Source organism: Prinia subflava, chromosome 3 (genome assembly GCF_021018805.1).
Source record: "Prinia subflava isolate CZ2003 ecotype Zambia chromosome 3, Cam_Psub_1.2, whole genome shotgun sequence".
Taxonomy (NCBI): Eukaryota; Metazoa; Chordata; class Aves; order Passeriformes; family Cisticolidae; genus Prinia; species Prinia subflava.
Genome location: NC_086249.1, coordinates 92,538,471 through 92,563,551, shown reverse-complemented (window position 1 = coordinate 92,563,551; position 25,081 = coordinate 92,538,471). Strand labels below are relative to the sequence as shown.

The following is a 25,081-nucleotide window of genomic DNA, read 5'->3' as shown; positions in this document are numbered from 1 at the left end:
TCTCATGAATTTAGCCAAGCAGTAGTTTTATAAATAGTTCTGGGTGTATTTAGCTGTAATCTGTCTTCTGTTTGTTCTGAATAAGTAACTCATATCCTCCCTATATCCTCCCAGTTGACTGAGAATGAGATTTAGAAACTGCAAGAGCAGAGAAGCGTTGAGTAGAGAACAAGTTTGTATGAATATATAGTTTGTCAAATGGGACTTATTTGTCTTTGTTTACCTTAAGTTACAGTACTCTTCTCCTTTTCTGTTTTTCTCAGCAATAGGTATAATAATCTACACTCTCCAGAACTTTGAGTTATTTTTATGGATATGGACGAGGCAGGAACTCATGTTAAGATGATGATGTTAAATGTTTTCCTCTAAATCGAATGTCTTCCATTTCTTCTGAATGGGTCCTTGTGCATTAGTTTCTGAGTGGAAGAGCAATTCCAAAGGTGAACAGCTCTCAAGACAATTTTGCCTCTGAGAAGGACTATATTTCTTTAGTTACAGATTAGCACAGTGCACATTGTCTGCAAACTTGACAATGTGAATTTAAAGTAGGTTTGTTTGTACTGGAAGCAACTGCTGTAGTTGAGAGGCACTCTGGTTGATAGAACCAATGGATTACAGTAAACTTAAGTCTCTTTCAGTAGCAGCAATGTGATTTGAGTGGTCAAAAAGATCAATTAATTCATGGAATAGAGGTTCTTCCTCTGACTGACAGCCACATGAATGCCAAAGATTATCTATGCAATCTCAGTCTTCCTAAACAGTTCAGGAGACTCATCCCAATAAAAGCTAACATGTATTGCTGGATTCAAAGTGGTATTTAGAGGGAATATAGATGTAACTGCTGCCACCAAGAACTACCACAGTGATCTTTCCTTGATTGCTCTATAGTTACACGTGCATGAACGTTTCTGGTGTTCAGATGTGCTTTGGCATATTGCATACAAAATTTGTATCAGAGATACACACATAATAATAAATAATAAATTCACTTAGAGGCAACTACTGTGACAGGCTTAAGAAAAAGTTAAATTATTTGTTTAATAGAAATACCTACCTGAAGTTGTTTACCACAGACTTGCTATGGGATATGTATTTTATGTGGAAACACCCCATGTAAATACAAAAACACAAGCACACTGATTTACTGTTGTTCTTTACCTGACTGTAAATGTGAGGGGTTTTTTTGATCTGTTGTGGTCATACCAAGTGCCTTAGGTGGAATATAAAGTATTTCTTGTCCTACTGGGTGATTTCCACTCCAGTAACAGCATGTTTGTGTGTTTTAAAAACTGGAACCAAGCATACCTCTTTGAAAACCAGAAAACTAGCTCTCTCCTCCTCCTGGAGGACAGCTCAGGTGTTCTGTCAGCTGGAGAGCTTCAGCTCTGCTGCTGCCCAGAGAAGTCACATCAGGACAGCCCCAGGCCAGGCGTTCCCTGTTCCAGGTTAGGGTTTGGCTGGGGCCCTGTGCACAGCCCCACTGTTTGTGTGCCTGTGTGAGTGCACATGTGAGTGCACATGTGAGTGCACAGCCCGGGGCTCCCCTCTAGTGCTGCCCATCTGTCCCAGCCTCTGTGGCCGCCTGTGGTGGCCCCGGGGCACAGACTGGGTGAGGGTCTGTGGCCTGGGGAGGGGACTGGGACTGGAACAGGCACTGGGATTTTGGTGGCCCCTTCTGTGGCTGCTCTGCTCTTCCAGGGGGTGAAGCAGTGAAGGTGCTATTCTAGGACTGTGACCTTTAGCTCCCCCTCATTGTTTGCACAGGGGAAATAGGAAAATACAATGTAAACTGGAGGCTGTTGTCTAAGTGGAGGAGTTGGTGTTTATCATGTAGCGTGGGTTTAACATCTTGAAGATTAAATAGTACTGCTTTTCCTTCTGATATTGTTTTTTCGTTCCTCTACGGCTTTTCTTTTTCATGAAGTGAAATACTTGCAAAGATTTTTAGCAGGGGTGTATTATTCCTGATAGCGTTGCAAAAGAAAAATGTTAAAAATTGAGCAAAATTTGGAATTCATTTTTCAAGGAAATTATGGATCTTGCTTGCAATCAAGTAGATAAAAAATTTTGAAGTTATTTTTTCGTGCCACAGACATGCTACAAAACTAACAGCTTTCTTAAAAATCCCAGTAATTTTCATTTAAGCTGTAAAGTTAGTGGTGTATTGTTATTTAATCAAATTTTTACAAGGCATTTCCATTTTGGTAGAATGATGACTCCAAGGCCTGTTCAGTGACTCATTCCTTCATCTCCTATTATAAAGTGTAATGACATTGAGAGAGTTGAGTCTTTATAAACTACAGGTATTTTTTTTCTCTGGTAGAAGAACCATGTCAGACTTTAAACTAATCTGTTTTCCTTCTCCTCTCTCAGTCCTATTTCTACCCCAGCATCCCTCATGTGATTGGCCTGTCAGCTGCTCAGTGTTCTTAGAGTGAAGAAAACAGTGGCCTTGTAGGTCATTATTGATCTTCAGACGTTCTGGCCCTCCAGGTCTAGTTTAGGTAACCAGCATTATTGAATGTAATGTAGTTTGGGTTTCGGTTGGGGTTTTTTTTTGTCGTCCCCCCCAATTTTTTTTGTTGTTCCTTTTGTTTATGTGAGTTTTGTTGTTGTTTGGGTACTGTTGTGTTTGTTTGTTTGTTTGTATTTTCGTTGCTTTCTTTTCTAAAAAATTGAAGTTCAGATTGTAAGTCAGTCATACTTTGCTGTTTGGTCTAATAAAAGATACTGATTTTTTCTGTCCTGGTGCTTTCTAGTATTTCACTAACAGTTTTATTACAACCTGTCATATAGCAAAAATAATGTGGTGGTTTTTTTAGGTATGCCCATAAGCTCTGAAAGTGTGGTAGGCTCACCAGTTTGTACCCAAGTGTCTTAGACAGAACAGCACATTTGAAGAAGATCTTGTCTGTGAAGTTGAGGTAGATGGAATTCAGTGGTCAGACTTTTAACCTGTTATAAGATGTTTATGCAGAAGAGTGATGCACTCTCTTCTGAGGAAATGTAATTTGAGCTTTAACTGAAAGCTTGAATGCAGAATATTTGCAGGTAGTCTGTCTGGTTTCTGTTCTGGTTTTTTGGGTAAGCCAATGCGACAAGCGTGTTTATCCTTCACATGAAGCTGAGTGACTTAGAAAAGCAAAAACATAAAACTTACAGCTCTTAACTCCTTAGCTGCCATGTCTAACTGTATTTCCTCACTTTAATGTCTACATTTGGGTGTGAAACCAGACTGCTGCAGAAGGTGCTGTTGCCATATGGATGCTGTTACTTGGGTGGAATAGTGCCAAAGAGGTTAATAACATTTCCATTGTGCCTACACACTTCAGATGTCACACCAGAAACTGATTTAGTAACATAGTTTTTCTTGCACAGTAGCAGATCTCTGTTTTTTTTCTTTATTATTTCTTGCTTGGAAAGGCACTATGCAGTAAATGAATATAGAATAAACTGAGACATTTCTGTCTTCAAATGTTGGTAGCATTATTAAATAAATTCTGACTAGGTCAGTTTAAGAGTTTAGATTTTACTTGTAATTTACAATGTGGCAAGGAAACAAACTAAACAATAAGAAAAATATTTGTAATTATCGACGAAATCATTTCACCTGTATGTGCAAGACTAATTTGGGGAATAAATGGTAGGACTAGTTAAACTTTTAATCAACAGGTTTTTTCTAGATGTGGTTTTTTAAAAATACAGCTGCCAGGTTACATTTCAATGCCTGGTTCATATCATTAGCAATTCAAATTGTGTGTTTTAAATCCAAACCACTAAGCATTAAATTAAAAGAATCTTTGTCCTAACGTTGCAGTAATGAGTTGTACTCTGCCAGTCTCCAGCAGGGCTCTTAATAACTAGCTTTGATTCTATTTCTTGAATTTTTATGTTACAATTTGGATTGATGGCAATATAAGACTAGGAATAGTTGATTTTGTTGGCATGAGAATAAATGTTCTCCTTGTATATCAAAATAACTTGAATAGCTTTTGATACTAGATTTCATTCCTAATGTACAAAATGCCTTTTTCTAACAGAAAAAGTCTAGTAGCTAGAGTTTGCAGGTTGGGGCAGGTTTGACTTCCAGACATCATGAAGCAATATTTTGAAGAAAATTTCTCTAAAAAGAGAAACCAGATCTGCCTGTCCCAATTTTGCCATTTTATTTTTCTCTTGGCTTAAAAGGGATTTGAGTTTTGGCTGTTAATGTAACAATCTGTTTACCTTGGCAGAGCTGGGCCTAAGACCAACCTTCGTTGGTTAACAAATAAAACGAGTTTGAGCTCACTGTCCATGGAGTGTTTTCTCGCATCATGAATTATTGTACAAACTGGGACAAAGTTTTAGTCCAGTTCCTGAGGAGAAATCTCCTCAGCACTTCAGGAATCAGGTATCTTGTACTTACAGATGTGAGGCACAACTCTGATCTGCTTTTCGTAACAAACCTGGATTTTGTTCAGTGGTGTCTCTAATATCTATCCAACTTCCATGACGACTAAGTTTCACCTCAAAAGAAACAAAAAAGATTAAGTTTGACTGGCGGAATGAATCTTCCAAAACACAGTTTGAAGAGATGCTGTGATTTAGCATGCTTTAGAAAACGATTTAAAAACTGCAACTGCAAGAACCTATAAATTGTTGGGCACTTTTGGCTGTCATACACTCTTCAAACTTCAGTACTGCAATAAATGAGAATTTTGAGTGATCTCAGAAGTACCTTCCCATCAGTTTGTCACAATTCTGCACATTTTTTAGGTGTACTCTTATTTCTCATTCCAAGTTGTGCTTTTGGTTTCCTTTGAAGAGTTTATAAACATCTTGATTGTGTGGTCCTATTTTGGTGACTCATAGGTCTCTGACAGCTTACACACACTTATGTTACAGTAATCAAATTCTCTGAGAGGAGGCAGTTTTTAAAAATATTTATATGTGTTTTTAATAAGTGGAAACTTTTATAGACAGAGAGAAGCTTGAACAGTAAAGGGTTGGGGTTTTCTGTTTGTTTAAACAAACCTTCAGTAAAACAGAAGTGATTGAACAGCTACAGCTGTGTGTGAATTAGTGCAAGCCAGACAAACTTCAGGGAGTTCACTCCCATGCCTCCAGCCTAGCCAAGCCACTGCAGTCAGGTCAACAGCCTCATTCCACCTTTTGGTGCCTCAACTTAAGAGAGAGAACATAATTAATGGGAAAACTGTCATTAATCTTGCCATCTTTGCAGCCTTCTTAAGAGAAAACTGCAAGAAGAAAACAGCAACAGATTCTAGAACTCTTGAAAAATATGGGATTTACAGAGTGGGAGAGTTGTTTGTCTTCCTTCATTATGTCTTGCTGCAGCCTGAATATTGAGGAGTGTTTGAAGAATCAGTAGCTGGAGCCAGCCCGAATCCCTGCTGCATTGCCATCTCCCCCTTACAGCTCTCTACCCACCTCCTAGTTGCTTAGGAAGAGCAAAGCATGTAATTGCACTCATTGCAAAATCAGAATAGGATTTTAAAGCTTCCTAAGTGGGGAGGAGAAATGACTTGACACATTTGAATCCTGAAAGCAAGTGCATCCTTGTAGACTGCTTCAACATGAAGATACAGGATCTTACTTTCAAAAGATCTTTCCTGGGGTTCAACCAAACTGGAAATACCCTGCTAAACAGTCTAAATTTTGCCTTTTTGAGCCACAGTGCTGTTGTGTTCTGTGGAGATAAAGTTTTTCATTGTTGTGTGTACCTTGATGCCACTGCTTGAATCCAGTAGTCTTTGGAAAGCTATTGTGTAAGTACAACTCCTGATCCAAATGCACTGGTTGGTCTGGGGTAAACATACAGTATATATGGACATATATATGGATAATATTAATGCTAATTTGGGGACTCTAGTTCATACATTAGAAATATTTGTAAAAATTGTTAGTTGTCTGAACTCAGAAGGTTGGGCCTTCTTCAGGTCCCTGAGGTTTCAAGAGCCCAAACTCACAACTTTCCTGAAGGAAGGGCAGAAGGGATCTGTGCCTCTTGGGGTTGGTTTAGAGACTCACAGAATGGAAAATGTGAAGTTTATAATTCCTGATGCCAGGAGGAAGGCTCCTGCTCCACCTCAAGATCTGCAATTAGAGAACAGATTGAATGCCTTTGTAGGTGATGGGGGTCTGGGTGCTCAGCCCAGTGAAGCACCCAGACTGGGAAATCTGAGCCATGCAGAAGCAGCAGGAGAAAATGGGAAGTGGTAACAGTAGGGAAATTCCCTGCTGTGAGTGTTGGAGACTCCCATCTGCTGACCTGTCATCTAGAGGGGCTTGTTGCCTACCAGGGTCTGGAACACTGTGGTAAGACTGCCAAAGCTTGTCTGGCTTCAGACAAATACTCCCTGCTGCTCTCCCATGTGGGTTTCATTGATACCCCCTGAAGGGATCTGAAACTGTCAGCTGTGACTGTGTGGCTCTGGGATGATGACCAAGAGTGTGGGAGCCTGGGTGGGTTCTCCTTGATCCTTTGGGCGAGAGCAAAGTGCATTAGGATGAGTGGAGAGGTCCTGTGGGTAAGCTGGCTGCATAGTTGGTGATAGCAGCACAATTCTAGTTTTATGATCATAAGGGTCTTTTTGAGGATTGCTTGGAAAAGATGGGATTCTCCTGACTAGGGCAAAAGCATCTCTGCTAACTATCTTATGAGCAATTGGTGGACCAGGTTGGCAAACAAAATGTGATACAAACAGTGGTGACCTTGTAATCAAAAATATCAGGACTGAAGGGAGCATTTCCCAGGCATACCCATATAAAGAAGGAAGTGCTTTTCAGAATTACAGGGAGAACTCTGTCACTCTTTCTGGGAAGTCAGCATGGCTGGTTGCCTCTCTGAAATGTCCATGTTCTCATGCAGGCAGCGTGGGATGCAAAGAAGAGGAACTACATGACTGCATGCAGCTTCGGGGTTATGATTTCATTGGGATTGTGAAGATATGATAGGATAGCTCATATTCAATCACCCTGATATCTACTGGAGGGGTAGTGTAGCTTGTTTATGTGCTGGGTTGGGTGTGAGCAGTTCAGAAGGTTTCTGGAGTGTGTTGTCTACTGATCTCATACCTGCAAACAAAGAACTGTTTGGGAATCTGCAGAAAGCAGGGTTGCAACCCCAGACTTGAAGAGGAAAGACTTCAGTCAGTTCAGGACTCTGAAACCAGTAGGAAAGTCCAGGAGAAGATAAACCTTTCCTCAGTGGAAGAGAATTGGGTTAGGGAATGTTTAAACAAACTGGTCACATGCAGAGCCATGGCCCTGGTGTGGTACATCCTGAGGGAACTAACTAATATTGGGAGGTCTCTCTTGATGGTCTTCAAAAAGTCACTGTGATTAGGAGAGGTTCATTAAAACCAGAAGAATGTCTCAAAAGAATGTCTTCTGTCTTCAGGAAGAGCAAGAAGCCCCTTTTTTTGCTGAAAACTACAGGCTGGTCAATGGCATGTGCACCACTGAAAGATGATGGAACAAATAATCCTGGAAGCCATTTCCAAACTTAGGAAGGACAAGAAGATGTTGGGAGTAGTCAGTGTGGATTTATGAAATGGAAGTCGTGTCTGAGCAATCTGTTCACCTTCTGCTGTGGGATCACTGCCTTGGTGGAGTGAATGTTGTTTATGTTGGCTTCAGCAGAGCTTTGTCACTGTCTCCCATAGCTGGACAAACTGATGAGGTGCAGTGCAGGTGGGTGGAAAAGCCTGGCTGAAGTGCAGGACTCGGGGCAGCACAGGCCCAGCTGCAGGCTGGGCACAGGCAGTGGTGCCACAGGGTGGGTGATGGGGCTGGTGCTGCTCAGTGTCTGCACTGATGAGAGGAGGAGAGGGCAGAGAGGACTCTGAGCCATTTGGCAGGTGCTGCAAAACTGGGAAGTGTTTGACTCCCCAGAGGGTCGTGCTGCCATTTGTAGAGGCCTCAAGAGGCTGGAGAAATGGGCTGACAGGATGCTCATGAGCAGAGGGAAATGCCAGGTCCTGCAGCTGGAGAGGAATGAGCCTGGGCCCGAGTACAGGCTGTGCCTGAGTGTGTGGAAAGCAGCTTTGTGGAGAGGGCCCAGGGATCCTGGGGGACACGGAGCAGAGCATGAGGCAGCAGCTGGGCTGGTGGCCCAGGCAGCTCCTGCTCCCTGGGCTGTTCTAGGCAGAGTGCTGTGAGCAGGAGGAATGATGTGATCCTGCTGCCCTTCTCCTTTCTGGTGAGGCACCTTTGGAGTTCTGTGTGCAGTTCTGGGTTCCCAGGTACAAGGGAGAGTTGGAGAGAGCAGAGTGAGTCTGTGCAGGAGCGTGAAGGTGCTGAGGGATTGGAGCCTGTGCCATCTGGGGAGAGTCTGGAAGAGATGGCACTGTTCAGCCTGGAGAAGAGAAGGCTCAGGCTGATCTTATTGATGTGTCTGAAAGCATTTTTAATCTTAAGCGTGATTAAACACTGGAGTTTCTATCCTTTGAGATACTCAAAACTTGGCTGCACAAGACCCTGAGCAATCTGTGCTTTAGCTGTTTCTACATTGAATAAGAAGTGTCGTCTACAGAGGTGCCTTCCAATCAAAACCTGTGTGTTTTAGGCAGTGGTTAGTGGTTTGTACTGCATATGCCAGCTGATAATAAATGAAGTACCACTGGGGGCTGTCCTGGAACTTGTTCTGTCTAACATCTCTATTGAGTACTGGAGAAGGCAGTGGAGTGCACTCTCCTTGTATCTGTGATTTCTACCAAATTGTTGGAAGCGTTCATGTGTATAAGAGTGAAGGGACCTGAGTCTAGAGGAGCTCCAATTGTCTAGCTTTGAGAAGAGAAATTGGGAGGTCCTAATAGCAGCCTTACAAAGCATACAAGTAGGTTATCAAGAAGAGAAGATGGAGTTACTGCACAGCAGTGCACGGTGGGGCTACAAGACCAGTGGGTGAAAACTGATTCAAGAAAGGCTCCAATGGACTGTCGAGAGAAAACCTTTCTCCCAGTCACGCTGTGGAGCAGATTCTCCTGCGTGCCCTCCCTGCCTCTGTAGGAGGTTGGAGGATTTCAAAGACCCATGTGGGCAAAGCCCTGACTAACCTGGTTTGACCTCAGAGCTGGTCCTGCTTTGAACAGAAAGCTGAACACGAGATGTGAAGTCCCTCTCAGCCTGAATGACTCTTGATTTTTCACTCATGTTTCACTGATAAGTTTTTTAATCTTCTGTTTGCATGTCAGCTTATAATGTGTGGTGCCCTTCTTTCTCTTTTACTGTTCCTATGTAGTTTAGCAGGCCTCTTGTAAACTGGTTTTACAGTGGTTTTTGACTTCACAGAAAAAGTAATAGAGGAATATTATAAGCCATAAACTTGTGGGTGATGTGTATCCAAAAGTCAGAACACTGCTTTAGCTATGACTTGCAGGCTCTGGAGGAGGGATGGAGATATTCAGCATTGTGACATTTTGGGGGTGGAAAGAAGTAACTCTGCTTTCCTGTCAACTTAATTCAGTTTAGTATGCAGGGTTTGTTATTCAGGCAGAACCTTTTTGCTGCCTGTGGTGTAATGGTTGGCTTTGTTTTGTGAGCTAGTGTTGCCTGTTTGCAGGCTAGAGCTTGCAGGGTTTACATGGCACAGGCGTTTTTGCAGAGTGCAGATGCCTGTTACTAATTCTCACTGTGCTGTTTGAATGTTCTAAGTGCTGAATGTTTGGTGGAAAGTCTTGGGACAAGCTTTTCCACTGAAGAAAACAAGAATGAGGTTTACAGATATGGCTGTCCCAGGCCTTGCCAATCTGGCCAGTAAATGTTTGATGAACCTATAAATATAAATATGGCTTCCATATTGAGTACCCCAGGTGTATCATTTTTGATTCTTGAAGGAACTTTTTTATGACTTCCTTAATTCTCTGCAGAGACTTTCTTGTGTGTATGGCTTCAAGGGATGGGGAGACTTGCTGAGAAAAGACAGACATACCATATAATGGTAGCAAGCTTATAATGCAACTTTGATAACAGACATTCAGAGCAGTAGAAGTATTTAATCTGAATTCCTTGATGCATAATCACAAGTGAAAGTAAATCTTCTGTCTGATGAAACCCTATGAGGGCATGTTCATGCAGCAAAGCTTTGCATTTCCATATAAACAACAGTGAAAGTCATCATGATGAAAAAATTCTTGTTAAATACTTTTTAGGTTGATAGTGATGTGTTTAGCAAGGTAGTTGCAGCAGCTTGGGATGCTTGTGAATTTGAGAACCTTTCCGTATTTATTTCCATATACACTAAAATGCTTTGAAAGCCCTGTGAACAAAAGGTAAAACTTTGTCCAAGAAATAAAAATAAGCTTTGTAATGCTGCCAGAATAAATATTGCTGAAGCATCACAAATGGATTTCCTTTAAAAAAAATAAAAGAAAAATGTATGTTGCCTTAACCATGATGTGCTTTCTTGTGTGTTTTTTCACTTTGGCCTCTCTTGCAGCAGTTACCCACAGAACATTACCATTGCATGTTGCCTCTTTAATGTACTCTCTTTGTTAAGATGAACATATTACTTTCACTGAGAATATATGATTGTACTGGTGTTTTCTTATGCCTTTGGAAGGCAGGAAAACTTAAATGTAGTCAATAATTGTGCATATGTGTGTTTCTCTTTTAGTGGAGGCGATAGTGGAGTTTGACTACAAAGCTCAACACGATGATGAGCTGACAATCACTGTAGGTGACATAATCACCAATATCAAGAAAGATGATGGAGGCTGGTGGGAAGGACAGCTCAAAGGCAGAAGAGGTTTGTTCCCTGACAACTTTGTAAGAGTGAGTACAAAGTGGAACTGTTCTTGTGTTGTGTGTATAAACTTTATGTACTGTGCTGTTCAGGCTAAATATCAGCTTTTATATCATAATATCTCTTATAGCCAAAATCATAATATATTGCATATGCACCTATGTATACACATATATTGCATATATACAATATATTGTATGTCTATAATGCAGTGTTCTATTGAGACAAAGAAAAGATTACTTTCTTTGCAAAGACAAGCTGAAAATAAAAGAAGCTACCCCTACATTTCTCTGCTGGTCAGTGAAAATATTTGATTTCATGGTCTGAGAACAAAGTGGTTATTCTAGAACAACTTACAGGCCATTGCATTTTAAATATTTTGTCTTCTCTGTATCAGATTCTGCTTTTCCAGAATGTTTTCTCACATTTTATAGAAGCTTTTCTTGGTGAATATTTATTCCTGGCTAAAGTAGTTGAGAATAATTAGATTTTTCCATACAGTTGCTATAAAAACTTTAAAAACCCCCATTAATTTGTATTCACTTAATATACCAAATAACTTGTAGTAATCCTCATTTTAGGAAAACCATTCAGAAGTTTAGAAAGATTATTTTTTTACTGGGCATCTGTGTTTGCACACATATGTCTGCTTATATGAAGCCAGCTATTAGTACCTCTGGGCCTCCTTGATTTGTCATTGCAGACCTAGGCTGTTAATTTCCAGAAATCTCCATAAACCTGGCTCTCCACTATGGAAAAGAGACCATGAACTACAATAAATTACATATCTAGATTTTATGTTAGTCTTTTAGTACAGCTTCTGAGGAGCTTTGGTACACTTTCCCTTTTCTAAGGGTGTAAGTGTTTTTTTTTTTGTTTGTGTTTTTTTTTTTTTGTTTTTTTTTTTTTTTTTTTTTGGTTTTTTTTTGTTTGTTTGTTTGTTTTTTCCCAACTTCTTCTACCTGTTTAAGCCTGTTGTTGTTCAGACATATGGGCATAATGAAGTAATTTCATTTTGCTTCCCTGGTGCTGCACATGTCGAGGTAACTGGGGGAAGTGTTGTGGTTGTGAGTTTAGCCAGCCCAGGCAGGGGGTGTGGGGGTGGACAGGAGCCTCAGGGGTTTCTGTGGGGGTGAGCAGATCCCTGATCCTCGCTCCTGTCACTGGCAAGAGGAAAGACCAGCTCTGTGTGTGGCAGGCAGCAAAAATTAGGAGCAAGCCAGGGCCTCAATGAGATGAAACGGCATGGTGGAGGACAGTGAGTAATCTGGGTTTTGCTAATCTCTGAAAATCCACACTTTGGGCTAGGGGAAAGAGACTATTTTGGTATTCATTGTGTATTGGTAATATTTTTCTGCTTGAACTCTGGTGAACTGAGTTGTGGGACAAATGCAGACTTCCTCTAAGCGTTCTCCTGGCTGATATTTTAAATCTGCTGCTGATTTTAGGAGGTGTTGGATTTAGTGTTCTAAACAAATGCAGCTCACAAATGTCTGTTATGGGAATATACTAATCTAAAGATTTGCAAGTTGGCACCATTAGTACCTAATTTTAAGGCTTCTTCTTTCCAAAAGGAATTCAAACTGTGGCATCCTGTCACATAATTGATATATAAATAGCTTTTTCTCAATAGAAAGTTCTAAAACAACAGTAAATGGTTTAGATTTTGTCTTCTCATGAAATACCACTCCCTACTCCTTCCTTCCTGCCTTTTTTTTTTTTTTTCTTTTAAATCAGCATCCAGGGCTGTTTTCTAAAGAACTAAAACCCACATTGTGTTCAAGCTGAAAATGAGGAAGAATTTAAAGTCAAAGATGGTTTTCATAGCCAAGCATTTTCTCTACACTAGGTAAGATAGAGTAGAAGATACACACTTACTTAAAGTAGTTAGTTTATGGATCTCTTTGGTGAAAACATTCATTTTTCTTGTTTTTCTTGTGTAAATCTCCTATATGGAGAGCTATAGTCAAAACAGCAGTCCCATTAGAAAGCTTGTTGAGCATAGTCCCTCTGCCCAGTAAGATTATAATTAATTGTGAATTTTCTCTTGATTATGAAATTTTTTTTAAAAAGTGAATGCAGTGTTTGGCTCACCAGCAGTCAGTTCATGCCCCATTGGCAAAGTGTCAACAAAGTAATTGAGAAGCAGGCAAAAAGGGATGCTACAGACAAGTAGTGGACTTGAATGCTACTCCAAATTCCTATTTCTTATAAAAATTGGTTCTAAGAGTAGTTGAGAAAGTTTTTCAAAGGATAAAAACTACAAATTAAATTCTTGAGGTACTTCGCATTCTACTTTCAAGAGGTAGGAATAATTTCTTATGGAGAAGAGCTTTTGCTTCCTGTGATTTTATTTTCTTTTGAATAAATACATGATGATGTTCGAAATAAACTGTTGGGGTTTGCAAAAATTGAATGTTTGGGCTAAAATGAAACCATAGAATTAACACTGTAAAGAGTACTGAATGGTATCTGTTAACATATCCACACAGATTCTGGAAGTCGAGTTTGGAAGAAAAGAAGCAGAAATCAGAAATGGAAAAATCAGGGAAATGCAGTATATTGGAGTGTTTATGAAAAGACATTCATTTGAAGTGTTATTTAAGAAATAAATCCCCCATATTTTTCAAGGGAATGTGAAATAGGTTGTGAATGTGCAAAAGACTTTTGGAATTGCCTGTAGTAAAAGCATTTTTAAATTTCTTGGAAAAGATGCAAATTAGGAGATCATTTAAGAGGAGTTGCCTGAAGACAGACGTGAGACAGAAAGAGGAAAGGGGAGGTAGCAATGATATACATGAAGTACATACGCAGTTATTTTTTTCAAGGGACTTTCTCTACGAAGTTTTAGCAGAGGTGCTTCCTGTTCTAGAATCTACAAAACAACTGCTTTGAATTTTTAGTATATTTATACATATAGCGACGAAAAAGACGGATTCATACCCTTCTTCTGCTCTGAAGTTCAATATGCAAGGCGAAACAGAAAAGGTATTTGAAATTTGTTTTCTGTTTCTTTTTTCATTGCCTGGTAGTCTGTGACTATGGCTACTTGGAAGATTTTGAGGAAGAAGTTTCTTAAATATGAGAAAAGTCTTTGGTCTCTCTTTAAGATCTAACTTACCTCTGTCAACTCTTGAAGATACCTACTTTTATTAGAGATAATGGTGCTAAATGTATCGTAAGAAATGTCTGTATCTGGTTGTCGTCTTCTGTTTTCTTTCAATTTTTCAGGCAGAGAAAAGTACGAATGGAGAATCGCGTACTGTTCCTGGTGTCTGTTTTAATTCTCAGTTATGTAGCTGACAAAGATGAGGTACCAGGTGTGATTGCAGTGTTCTTCATTTATATGATATAAAGTTGGTTTTCAGTGTCTTTCTAGCTTGAAAACTTAAACTTGATATCCATGCTCTGCACTGTAAAACTGTAAGTATAACGGCATCTGAGATTTTGCTGATAGCAGATGAAGATGTAGAAACAGGAAACTAGTGCAGAGCCATGTTTGCTGGCTTTAATTTTCAAAGTCGATTCTATGTGGGATTCAGTTGTGTTATACTGGTAAACTGAATCTGCTGCATGTAACAACCCGAAAGCTTCTCTGTACTCCAGAGGACTTGCCAATGTTACTAGCAGAATTGGAGAGGTAAAGTTGTCTTAAGCAACAAGTGTAGTGTAATTGTTTTTGAAATTCTGGTGTATAGCTTGTGTTTCAGAATCAGTGAAACAGGGCAGGGGTTTGTGTAACTGTACCGCTGCCTTGAGTCAGAAAAGCAATCTGGATTTCTTGTTATGCAGGCCGAATACAATCTTTAAATAGGGTACATTAGTTGTAGGAAGTCAGAGATGTTCATGCCGAATCTTAGGTACATGGTGCAGATCCTTATCTGTTGCTTGTCATTTAATTTTCTTCTCTGTATGGTTTGTTTGTTTTTATCACAACCAGCCAGAGGTTGCGGGGGGGCTGGGAGTGATTTCTTGCTGAGACCCTTGTGCTTGTTACACACCCCTACCTGTATCTGTTCATGCTTTCATAAAACTTTTCATAAAACATAAAAAGGTCCTGTGCACATGCAGAGGTCCTTTGCAGCTGAAGTTTGGCTCCTGGGCAGGAAAAGAGAATATTCCCCATGTCTGACAACACTTGTGTTCCTGCTCCCCAGCTGCTTCTTGCTACCTGCCGGGGCAGAGATCTGACCAGCTCCTGTTGTCTTCCCCTGCCGTGTTACCACAGCCCTTGGCAATCTCTGGCACCTCTGTGACTTCCTGCCTTTGCTCTGGGGTTTGTAGGTTCCTTAGGGCCTCCACTGCTCTCCTCGGCAGTGTGAGTACCACCAAGAAGTGATGTCTGGTCAGCTCTGCCTCAGTACCACTTGTTGTGGGTTCAGTCCCCATGCAGGCCGTTCACTTAAGAGCTGGACTCCATCCTTGTGGGTCCCTTCCAACACAGAAAATTCTGTGATTCTGGGAAAGTTGTGGCATTAGCAGAGGCACCGAGGTTATATGCAGACTAGGGAAATTATTTCTGCCAATACCTGAAAAGATACCTTGCTTTATGGGTCAGTGAATTGTTATGCTGGGGTACTTTTGATTTGGTTTTTTGGTTGGTTGTGTTGTGTTTGTTTGTTGGGTTTTTTTAACACACTTGGCAGGAATTTGCAACTCAATTAATGAGCTTTTTCTTTTGTTGTTTTTGGAAATCTTACTAGAATACTGTCTACATATTTGTTTTCAGGAATTGTTTTAGATTGTGGGTTCCTAACTGAATGAGAGTCAGGAGTACTAGTTTCTTATTCCAAGTTTTGGGTGTGGCCATTAAACTTGCTACATTTATGGTGAAATGCAAGAGAATATAATCATGTGAAAATGTTGTCTCTGAGGTTTTGTTCCTGTCAACAGCAATCAAGATTTTGTGAGGAGAAATGTAACATCACAGGCTGTTATTATTTATTATTGCTGTTGTTATTACTCTTACAATGATGAAAGCAAAACTAGTAAAACAAAATCTTTCTCCCTCTTCCAGTCTATCTCCTCACAAAGACACAGACTGACCGAGATTGGCTTGTGCCAAGTCTGTGACTTGGCTGTGTTCACTGCTCTGAGGGAATTGAGCAATGACATCCAGGCTGTCCTGGATGCCAAGGTGTGATTAGAACGATGGATGTCACACCTCAACCTGTTCATCTGCATTCAGAGGAGGTGAGGGAGCTCCAGGGAGGCAGCTGCCCTGGGAGTTTGGCCTGGAAGTGACTGGAAACTCGCAGGCAGTGCGGGAGGCTCTTTCCCATCGCAGGGAGCTGGTGCTGTTCCCAGCGGATGGCAGCGTGCCATGCTCACTGCAGTCAGCAGGATGGACCCCGTACGTTTATCGTGGCAGCAGGGCTGGATTTGGCTGTCCTGTGGTGACCACTTTGTTGGATATGTTTTGATGGCAGGCTTTGAGGGGAGGGGTTACTCAGGGGAGTGTGGGGATGTGGAAAAGAGGAAAAATGGTGGTGGTGGTTTGGGTCTGTCAGCTGTTGGATGTTTTGTGAGAATTAGCCTGTAAATTTTTTATGAAGTATGTGACAGTAAGAGCACGTGCAGCAGTCATGTAGAGAGCACACAGTAATGTGAGGCTTCAGTGTTAAGGTGTTTACTTGTTGTTAGTGACTAGTTCATTATACTGCAAAAAGTAACCTTCTGAAAACAGGGGCTTACTTATAATTATATACTGATTGGATTAATAGAAATTCTGCCATGGATCCAGCTCTTTCCATGGCAGGGGGATTTGAGCTAAATGATGTCTAAGATCCCTTCCATCCTCTAACCATTCTGTGATTTTATGAAATTTATGAATTTGAAAAGAAAACTTACTGGTTTTCATTCTTTGTGCAATGTAATTGCTGAGGTCTAAAACCATTCTTATTAAAATACACATAATATTGCTTTACTGATAGAGTTAATGTAAGTAGTATCAATTAATACACAAAAGAGACTCAATTATTTCCTCTTCTTGCTCAGGTTGGTTTTTGTAGTCTTAAGAAAACCTCAGTAGAGCATTCCAGTTTAAAATATCCTGTTGTTTAAATTGTAAATTACAAAACCCCTAATTTGGGTTGAAGGGAAACAAATACTTTTTTTTCTTTCTTCCCTTCCTGAAGCTCCAAGCCATGAGGAGAATCTGATCAGACTGAAACAAGAACCCAATGTGCCACCTAGATAGAAGTCAACTTTTCAAACATATAATTTCTTTGGAGTTATAATACAATAATTCTTTAGGTAGTTTCAATTTATTCAGAACTTAGTTATATATTATAATTTGAAGTGTGTGTTATACAAAGAGTTCCATGTGGTTTGGCAATGGCCTCTTAAAGTAGTCATAAGGATTTATAGAATTGGCACGATTAGATGGTTCACAGCATTTCTCCAACCTACTCCTAAAAGCTTGTGAGGCAAAGAGAAGATGTCCTAAACTTATATTGTGCCTTCCCTAAAATCAGTTTTCTTTTCTTTTTTTCTCCCCCTTGGCAACCTTACAAGCTCCGGATGTTTTTATTTTCTCTGTAGATTGTGTGTGGGTGGATATGTTAGTAATCCATGTATTTTGGTCTGATTCATTTTCACACTTGGCCTGGCAATTGTTTTACTGTTGGAGGAGGCTGCTGTGAGAAACTCTTCTCTGTAGGTAGAATTTGTAGATGTTCTTAGCAGTATTTGCATACAAATGTCTTGCAAAACATACTTCTGCAGTCTTGGATTTGGAGAGAGTACAGCTGTGTATCTGATTTTTCCTGAGAGGACCAAAAACCTCATTAAAATTCTTAAAACACAAACTCCTAGAAACTGAATTGCAGTTCAGTGTCACTGCTGTTTGAAGATAACTTGTCAATACTTTCACCTCTGCAGTTTAATTACAAAGCCCTCAGATGGATTCCCTTAACTTCAGGAAGTATTTTCTGATTTTAATGGTTTTAGTACTTGTTTGCAAAAAAGGGTATAAGAGAAACAGTGTTCTGAAAGTCTGTGGAGTACCTACAGCATTTAATATTCATAATGGTGAAATGTTGTGCTTCAGCCTTAGTCTGTCAAATAATCCATTTACATAGAACAATACAGCCTGTATCCAGACTTCATCTACTGATTGTCTTTCAGTTTATATTACTTAAGTGTTAACAGTAACAGTAAGTAAGAATGAAGATGAGAGCAACAGGGACATGTAGAAAAAAAAGCTATCAGAGATTGCTGCTCTAACTGCTGCTACCATGACTTAGTGATTTACTTCTGATCAAACACTGTAATTTATTAACAGTAAATATGTGTGTGTATGTGGGGTTTGTTGAGTGGTGTTGATTTTTAATTTATTTGGATTTTTGTTGTTGTATTTAGAGTTTACTTCTATGAACAGAAGTGCTGTTTTTTTCTGAAGTACCATATATATGCAGACCATGTAACAGTTATCGTGTTTTTATAAAGTGAATAGCAACTGGAATGACAAACTACTTGCATTATTTGCTGTTGGAAGTAGTATTTGACTAATTAGGTATCTTTGTATTCTGTTCCTGTAAGTGCTGCAATTTCCTCCTAGAATCTTTTGGGAACTGTTTGGGAAACTGATGGTGAAGACAGGGTCTGCCATTTCCTGCTGTCACCTAATTATGTACTCTACTAGAATTTCACTGGCACTGTTAGTAAAAAGTAAAATTATAATATGACAGAGTATATTAGAGCAGTTTAGGTTTATGAGCAGAGAACATGTTGTTCTCTTCAGAGCTGGAAAGAGCCGAGTGTATGTGAGCCTCTTAATCCTTGTTTTTTGGCTTTGTTACAGCCATATGAAATATATCATTGTTTATATATAGACACTCCAGTTATTCAGTTACCGTGGAAAGAGTCAAAGGTGCAGGTAAACGACCATCATGTAGTAGGATTGGTTATTTACTCACTCTGACTTCAGACTTCTTCAGTGATGGATACTTAGCTCCAGTGGTCGTCACGGGAGGTGGTGAGGGATGGAAGGAAAACAAGTAGAGCATACATTTAAAAAAATAACATTGCTGCTTCCCACCCAGGGAGAAGGAACAAGGCAAACCTTTCATTTTTACAGAAGGTGGTAATGACATTTTCTTTTATTGATTTTTTTTATTTTAATGGGAATATTGAGACAAATAAATGCATCAAAAGCCATTAAAGAATGTGCAAGGTATTAAGTGTATGTATCTGGTGCTTCACAAAACCTTAATTTGTCCATTTCCCTGTTGGTGAGGACTCAGTGCACCTTTTGAAAGATTGAGTCAGATTGACTCATTCTTCCAGAGAGCTTGCATTTGCCCTCCCAGAGGCAATAGGCCAGTATTATCAAAAGCCCTGATTAAAAACACCCTTCTAACAGATACTTTCTCTAAAACAGAAACTTCTTCCATAATTTTCATGACTGCTTGAGGTTACAAGCTACTGCCATTATTTTGGCTGTTTCCTTACAACCAGCTTAGCTAAGCCTTGGTTTCCCTTTTAAACATGCTTTGGTGTATGTAGGCTGCCTGATTCATCTGTCAGTATTTACCTATTAATCAATAACACAAACCAAATGAAAACCTCTTTAATTCTTTTGGCTGGAAATCATTCTCTTCCTCGTTGGAGCCAAGAGCGTTGCATCATTCAGCTTCGCTTTTGCCACCTGTGTTTATGAGCTTTTGACTGCTTGAAGGATCTTGTCACTGTTGTCCCCTCACCCCAGGCTTCCTTGTCATGGCTCCCCAGGATGTTGGCAGCAGTGAGCAGGCTGCCTGTCCTGGTGCCTGCTGCTGTCACCTTGTCTGCATGGCACTACAGAGACGTGGCTCTTACACTGTCACCGGCCACTGCCAGATCACTGGCACAATGAATGCCTAATAATTAGAGGTAGAGGAAAGTAAGATGTAAATCTTCATGTTTCTTTTATGCTTCCGCAATGTCCCATGGCTTAATTTTATTGTGCTATCAAAATGTAATCTGTACCTCCTTTAAAAGTCCCTCTAAGTTGACCTGAGTTATTCTCCTTCCAGAATTAAATTACAGAAATATGTATGCAAAAATGCCTGTAATTCAGAGCTACCACATTATCTATCTTGAATGAAAAATAGCTGAAATTCACCCATCAAAATTCTATATCCATGTCTCAATGTAGCTTTCAACAAAATTTTTAATTCTTCTCTTTTGTTTTAGAGGAGTCTAATTCTAAAACTTAGTTGAATAGTTGTTATATAATTTATTTCATGAAATAAACCACTTATAAGTAGAACTACCTGAAATGTAGTACAGGTACAGAAACACATATGCTCAGGTTTTTACTTTCGTTCCCACACAACTTGTGAATTTTGAGACCTTCAGTTGATTTGTAATGCTGTGTGTGTACTTGCTGTATTTACCTTTCTTTGACTCTGACTCTGTCCTTTCAAATTGGGAGAACCTGAAGGCCTGTGGTAGTGAACTTGAGCTCACAGATTACAGAATCACAGAATATTCCAAGTTGGAAGGGACCCGCAAGGATCATGAAATCCATCTCTTAACTGAATGGCCCATATGGGGATTGAACCCAAACCTTGGCACTGAGCTCTCACAAACAGATTGGCACAATTAGTGATGGTTAATTTGAAAGCAAAACCTGGTTTATTGCTGATGTTTTGTAAAATTACAGAATGCTAAAATTAAAGTAAAATTCTGGAAGGAATTAAGATTTGAGATATCGTGCTGTGAGATATCACCAGATTTTTCCCTGCAGAAGAAAAAAATACATACTTTGAAACCTTTTGGTGGTTCACTGAAGTTGATAGAATGACAGTGAGGATACAACAGCAGTTGTGGGACTGAGCACTGCATTTCATAATTCTTAATTGCTCTGTGGTTCTGCACTGAAAACTTTCTAATTTCTATATTGTTAGCCCACATGTTTTTACTACCTTGTTTGAACTTCTGCAGTTGCTCAATGTGAAATTTTTTTAGAGACTAGTCAAAGTGGTGGACATCAGAGGAAAATGTTGAGTAAGTGGAAGGAGAAGAATGACTCATTAAACTGTAAAAGAAAAGCTCTTTCTCAAACTGTAATCCCTTTCCAGGTGTTTTCAGAAAACATATATATGTGTGTCCATGCACTAGGCATGCATGATGTATGTGTGTTGTGTGCAGAAATAAACACTGGGTCTAAAACCACAACATACAAGTTAGGCCATGGGAAATTTATTTTAAAGGGAGTTTTATTTTACAAAATAAAGAAAGGAAATTTATCCTCTGGAATCCATTAATTCAGCTTTTTTTACTCCACTAAGCAGTTTTATAAGGATGGGGTTATTTTCTATATGAGAGTTTACACAAGGAAGTAGCATGTGTTGCTCACCCTTCTGAACCCTGGTGACACTTGCAGTGACACTGTAATATTGACCTCATTTCTTTTTGCTGGGATTTTTACCATTGCATTGTTTCCTTAGTGAACATTCAGATATTTAGAAAAGGATAATTTTTGTTTGGTCACTTTAAGCTGAGTATATTGTACTTCCAGTAAGTTTTCAAGGCTCACAAGTTTCCATTAGAAGCTGCCTTCTCTTCCCACTTTCCTGCCCCACAGCTTCTGTGTGGGTTTTGTTTTCTCATGAAGCTGAAACTGGGCATACAAGTTCCAGGGCTGAGGAATTCCTTCAGGGCTGCCTTGCTCATGCCTGGAGTTCTTTGTAATGTGTTGGTAACCTGTCTCTCCAATCTCTGTACCGTGTCCTTCCGCTGTCAAATCACAGCTCCATGACACTGAGCACTGTGAAGAAAATATTAATTACAGCTGTGTCAGAGAGAGGGTTTTATTTGAAGGCTGTTGTATTAGTGGAGGCGTTCTCGGTCACGCTTTTGAGCCTGTCTGTACTAAAATGAGATTCTCAAGTCCTACCATTGAAGAATGTATCTGGAAGGACAGACAGGGAGATGGGATTTGAGTTTTGACAATCAGCAGCACCAGCATTTGCTAATGAGTGCTAACAGATGTATTTGTTTTCCACTGATGTTTTCAGACATTCATTAAGTGAAAACAGGATTTACAGGGAGAGGCTAAATTACTATCTCTTACTAGATTGCATTGTTGGAAAAATTGACTAGGCTCCCACACTCAGTATCCCCTCATCAGATCTGGCAACAAGAAATGAAATTAAAGATAAATACTGGCTACAGGCAGTTGTTTTTAGTTAAAGCTAATTAATATTAGCTGGTTAGACTGCTTGAGAGAAAGGGAAGTTTGCATCACTGGAGCATGATGTGGAGTAGCAGGAGGAGAGATGAACTTGAAAGGGCACTTTTGATTTTGTGCTGCCATTATAGTGACATTACCACTTTATTGAACTTCATCTCAAAGTAGTAAGATTTTGCATTCCTGCTACTGTCAGGGAAATGCATGTAAACAGGACTTGTAAAAAGGTATCACATGTAATGATTCAGTGACAACACAGAGTGATAAACTACAAGTACCATTAACTACAAGAAAAATTTACACCAACATAATTGTCTGGTGAAGATCCTTTGGTAGCACTAACAGAGCTCCTTGATTTTTTTTAGTGTTAACAGTAGCCACTTGAAATACTTTTATTCTTTTTTCTGAATGTGTGTGTCTTTTGATGAGGAGCAAAAAGCCTAAGATAATACAGAACCAAATTGTTCTTTGTAAGCATTATGGATGAGCAGCCTCACTTGTGATACGGACTTGCACCTCCCGCTCTGGTGTTCTTTCATGGCTATAGGGGTGTTAGTGTGAAGCACTGCCAGGGAGCTTCTGCTGTGCAGCAATGGCAAAGCTTTGCTTCAGGGCCGTCTAGTAAAGCCCTGTGCAGCAAGCAAACAGGCTGCACCAGCCAAAGCTCCATCAGCTAAACCAGCTCTGCTGCTTGAAGTCAGGCAGGGGTTCTGCTGGTTCAGTTGCTGATCACCTCCAAGTCTTCCTGCTTCAGCTGTGCTGGCAGAAGTTTGCAAATAGGTACCATTTTAGAAAATTCCACTTTGGTTGTTTAACATATAACACATTGTTGCATTGTAGTATTTTTCCTTTTTTTTTTTTCCTTCTCCTTTTGTGTCTTTCCTCCTCTCCAAGGAATTTACAACTATGCCTCTTTGTTATATGTACCTGCTCTTGGATATAGTCATTAACCACCTGCCTCTCTTGGAAGAAAGAAGTTTAAGGTTTGAATTCTGTGACTGGAAGAGAGTAGTTAATATTCAGATTTTATTCTCATGTGAGAATATTCAGATTTTATTCTCATGTGAAAGGGCTAGAATGAATAATGACAGCCATGGAAGCTGTGCAAGATACTCTGACAGCATTTAATATCCAAATAAATACTGCTTTTTCATAAAACATTAACATTATCTTCTGGTTTTGTATTCAACCATTAGCAGATGATACAACTGGGAAGGAGTGATTGAACAGTTTCTCTAGCATTTGTTTAAGTGAAAGGATACCTACAGGGTATCTGGAAAAGCTTCTTTAAGATGAACCCATAGTTAGCTTTACAGATCATCACAGGAAATGCAGCTAAGGCACCAAATTGCATTGTTTGAAATGTTAATGAAGCATTTTTGTGCACTGCAGAAACCATAGCTATGCTAGCACAAAACCAAAGTTGTGTTCAGTGATGTGTTGGCTTGCAAGCTCCTCTCTGCTGGGTGCACAGAACCCTGTGCAGAGAGAAAAGCTGTACAGCTTGTGCTGTGTTAGATTGCTTCCATGCAAGTGCTGATGATGGTGTGACTAAGCAAAGCTTGAAGAAGCACAAGTTTGATCAGGAAATAAAAAGAATAAATAGGAAAAACATTGAAAAGTGGGCACAGGACAAATCATGTAAATTCAAGCATCTCTGAAAAAACAGTGCTCCAATAGCTCCCCATAGGAAAAATGGATGCTTTATTTATATAATATATGATCATTTTTTAAAATTATAGCTGCCAAATTGTATATACGTTCTAAAAATCACATTTAATCTCAAAGATGGTGTTTTAGTTAATCATGGCTGTGTAACAATGAGTGTTAGAATTGCTTGAATAGTTATGTCTTACATGGCTTCATTTCTTATCCCTGAGCTCACCTGAATGCTTGGTCTATGTTATGACTGAACACAAAAGTATAGATCACTTTATTTGCAGTGTTCTAGGTTTGGAAGACCTGTTTTATTGTGTGAAATGTCATTCAGTAACTCTAGAAGGTCATATTTGCTTTCACAGTATAAAGCATTTTAAAGCATTCTCTCCTCTCTCGATCATTCCTGCAACCCACCCTGATATCTGAAAAGCAAGTGTTATTTTCATTCATACATCATAAAGGTACTGTAGACAGATCTGCTATGATGCCTCACCCAGAAGAAAATCTCAGAAGAGACTAAATTGAGACAGAAAACTGATTTTCTCAGAAAGAACCTTGAGGGAGGCTCCTAGGGAGTAGCAGAAAGCAAAAGTTAATCATCTTTTCAAGAAGGAGAAGAAGGAAGATTTGGGCAACTCAAGCCTCATGTTTACCTCTTGGAAGTCATTTCCAAACTTAGGAAGGACAAGAAGATGTTGGGAGTAGTCAGTGTGGATTTATGAAATGGAAGTCGTGTCTGAGCAATCTGTTCACCTTCTACCGTGGGATCACTGCCTTGGTGGAGTGAATGTTGTTTATGTTGGCTTCAGCAGAGCTTTGTCACTGTCTCCCATAGCTGGACAAACTGATGAGGTGCAGTGCAGGTGAGTGGAAAAGCCTGGCTGAAGTGCAGGACTCGGGGCAGCACAGGCCCAGCTGCAGGCTGGGCACAGGCAGTGGTGCCACAGGGTGGGTGATGGGGCTGGTGCTGCTCAGTGTCTGCACTGATGAGAGGAGGAGAGGGCAGAGAGGACTCTGAGCCATTTGGCAGGTGCTGCAAAACTGGGAAGTGTTTGACTCCCCAGAGGGTCGTGCTGCCATTTGTAGAGGCCTCAAGAGGCTGGAGAAATGGGCTGACAGGATGCTCATGAGCAGAGGGAAATGCCAGGTCCTGCAGCTGGAGAGGAATGAGCCTGGGCACGAGTACAGGCTGTGCCTGAGTGTGTGGAAAGCAGCTTTGTGGAGAGGGCCCAGGGATCCTGGGGGACACGGAGCAGAGCATGAGGCAGCAGCTGGGCTGGTGGCAGGGGCAGCTCCTGCTCCCTGGGCTGTTCTAGGCAGAGTGGTGTGAGCAGGAGGAGTGATGTGATCCTGCTGCCCTTCTCCTTTCTGGTGAGGCACCTTTGGAGTTCTGTGTGCAGTTCTGGGTTCCCAGGTACAAGGGAGAGTTGGAGAGAGCAGAGTGAGTCTGTGCAGGGGCGTGAAGGTGCTGAGGGATTGGAGCCTGTGCCATC

The 25,081-nt window shown here is 40.2% G+C and overlaps 1 protein-coding gene across 2 annotated transcripts in view; it reads left to right on the top strand.

Moving 5' to 3' along the window:
* The window catches only part of SH3KBP1 (SH3 domain containing kinase binding protein 1), a 209,947-nt gene that overhangs the window by 13,772 nt on the left and 171,094 nt on the right, over positions 1 to 25,081 (top strand). The window contains exon 2 of one of the 2 annotated variants that reach the window (XM_063392917.1): positions 10,622 to 10,753. In XM_063392917.1, the coding sequence (XP_063248987.1) occupies positions 10,712 to 10,753 (42 nt within the window). In that variant the 5' untranslated portion in view covers positions 10,622 to 10,711. Of the gene's footprint in view, positions 1 to 10,621; positions 10,780 to 25,081 lie in introns of both variants that reach the window. The other variant, XM_063392916.1, reaches the window with a different exon arrangement.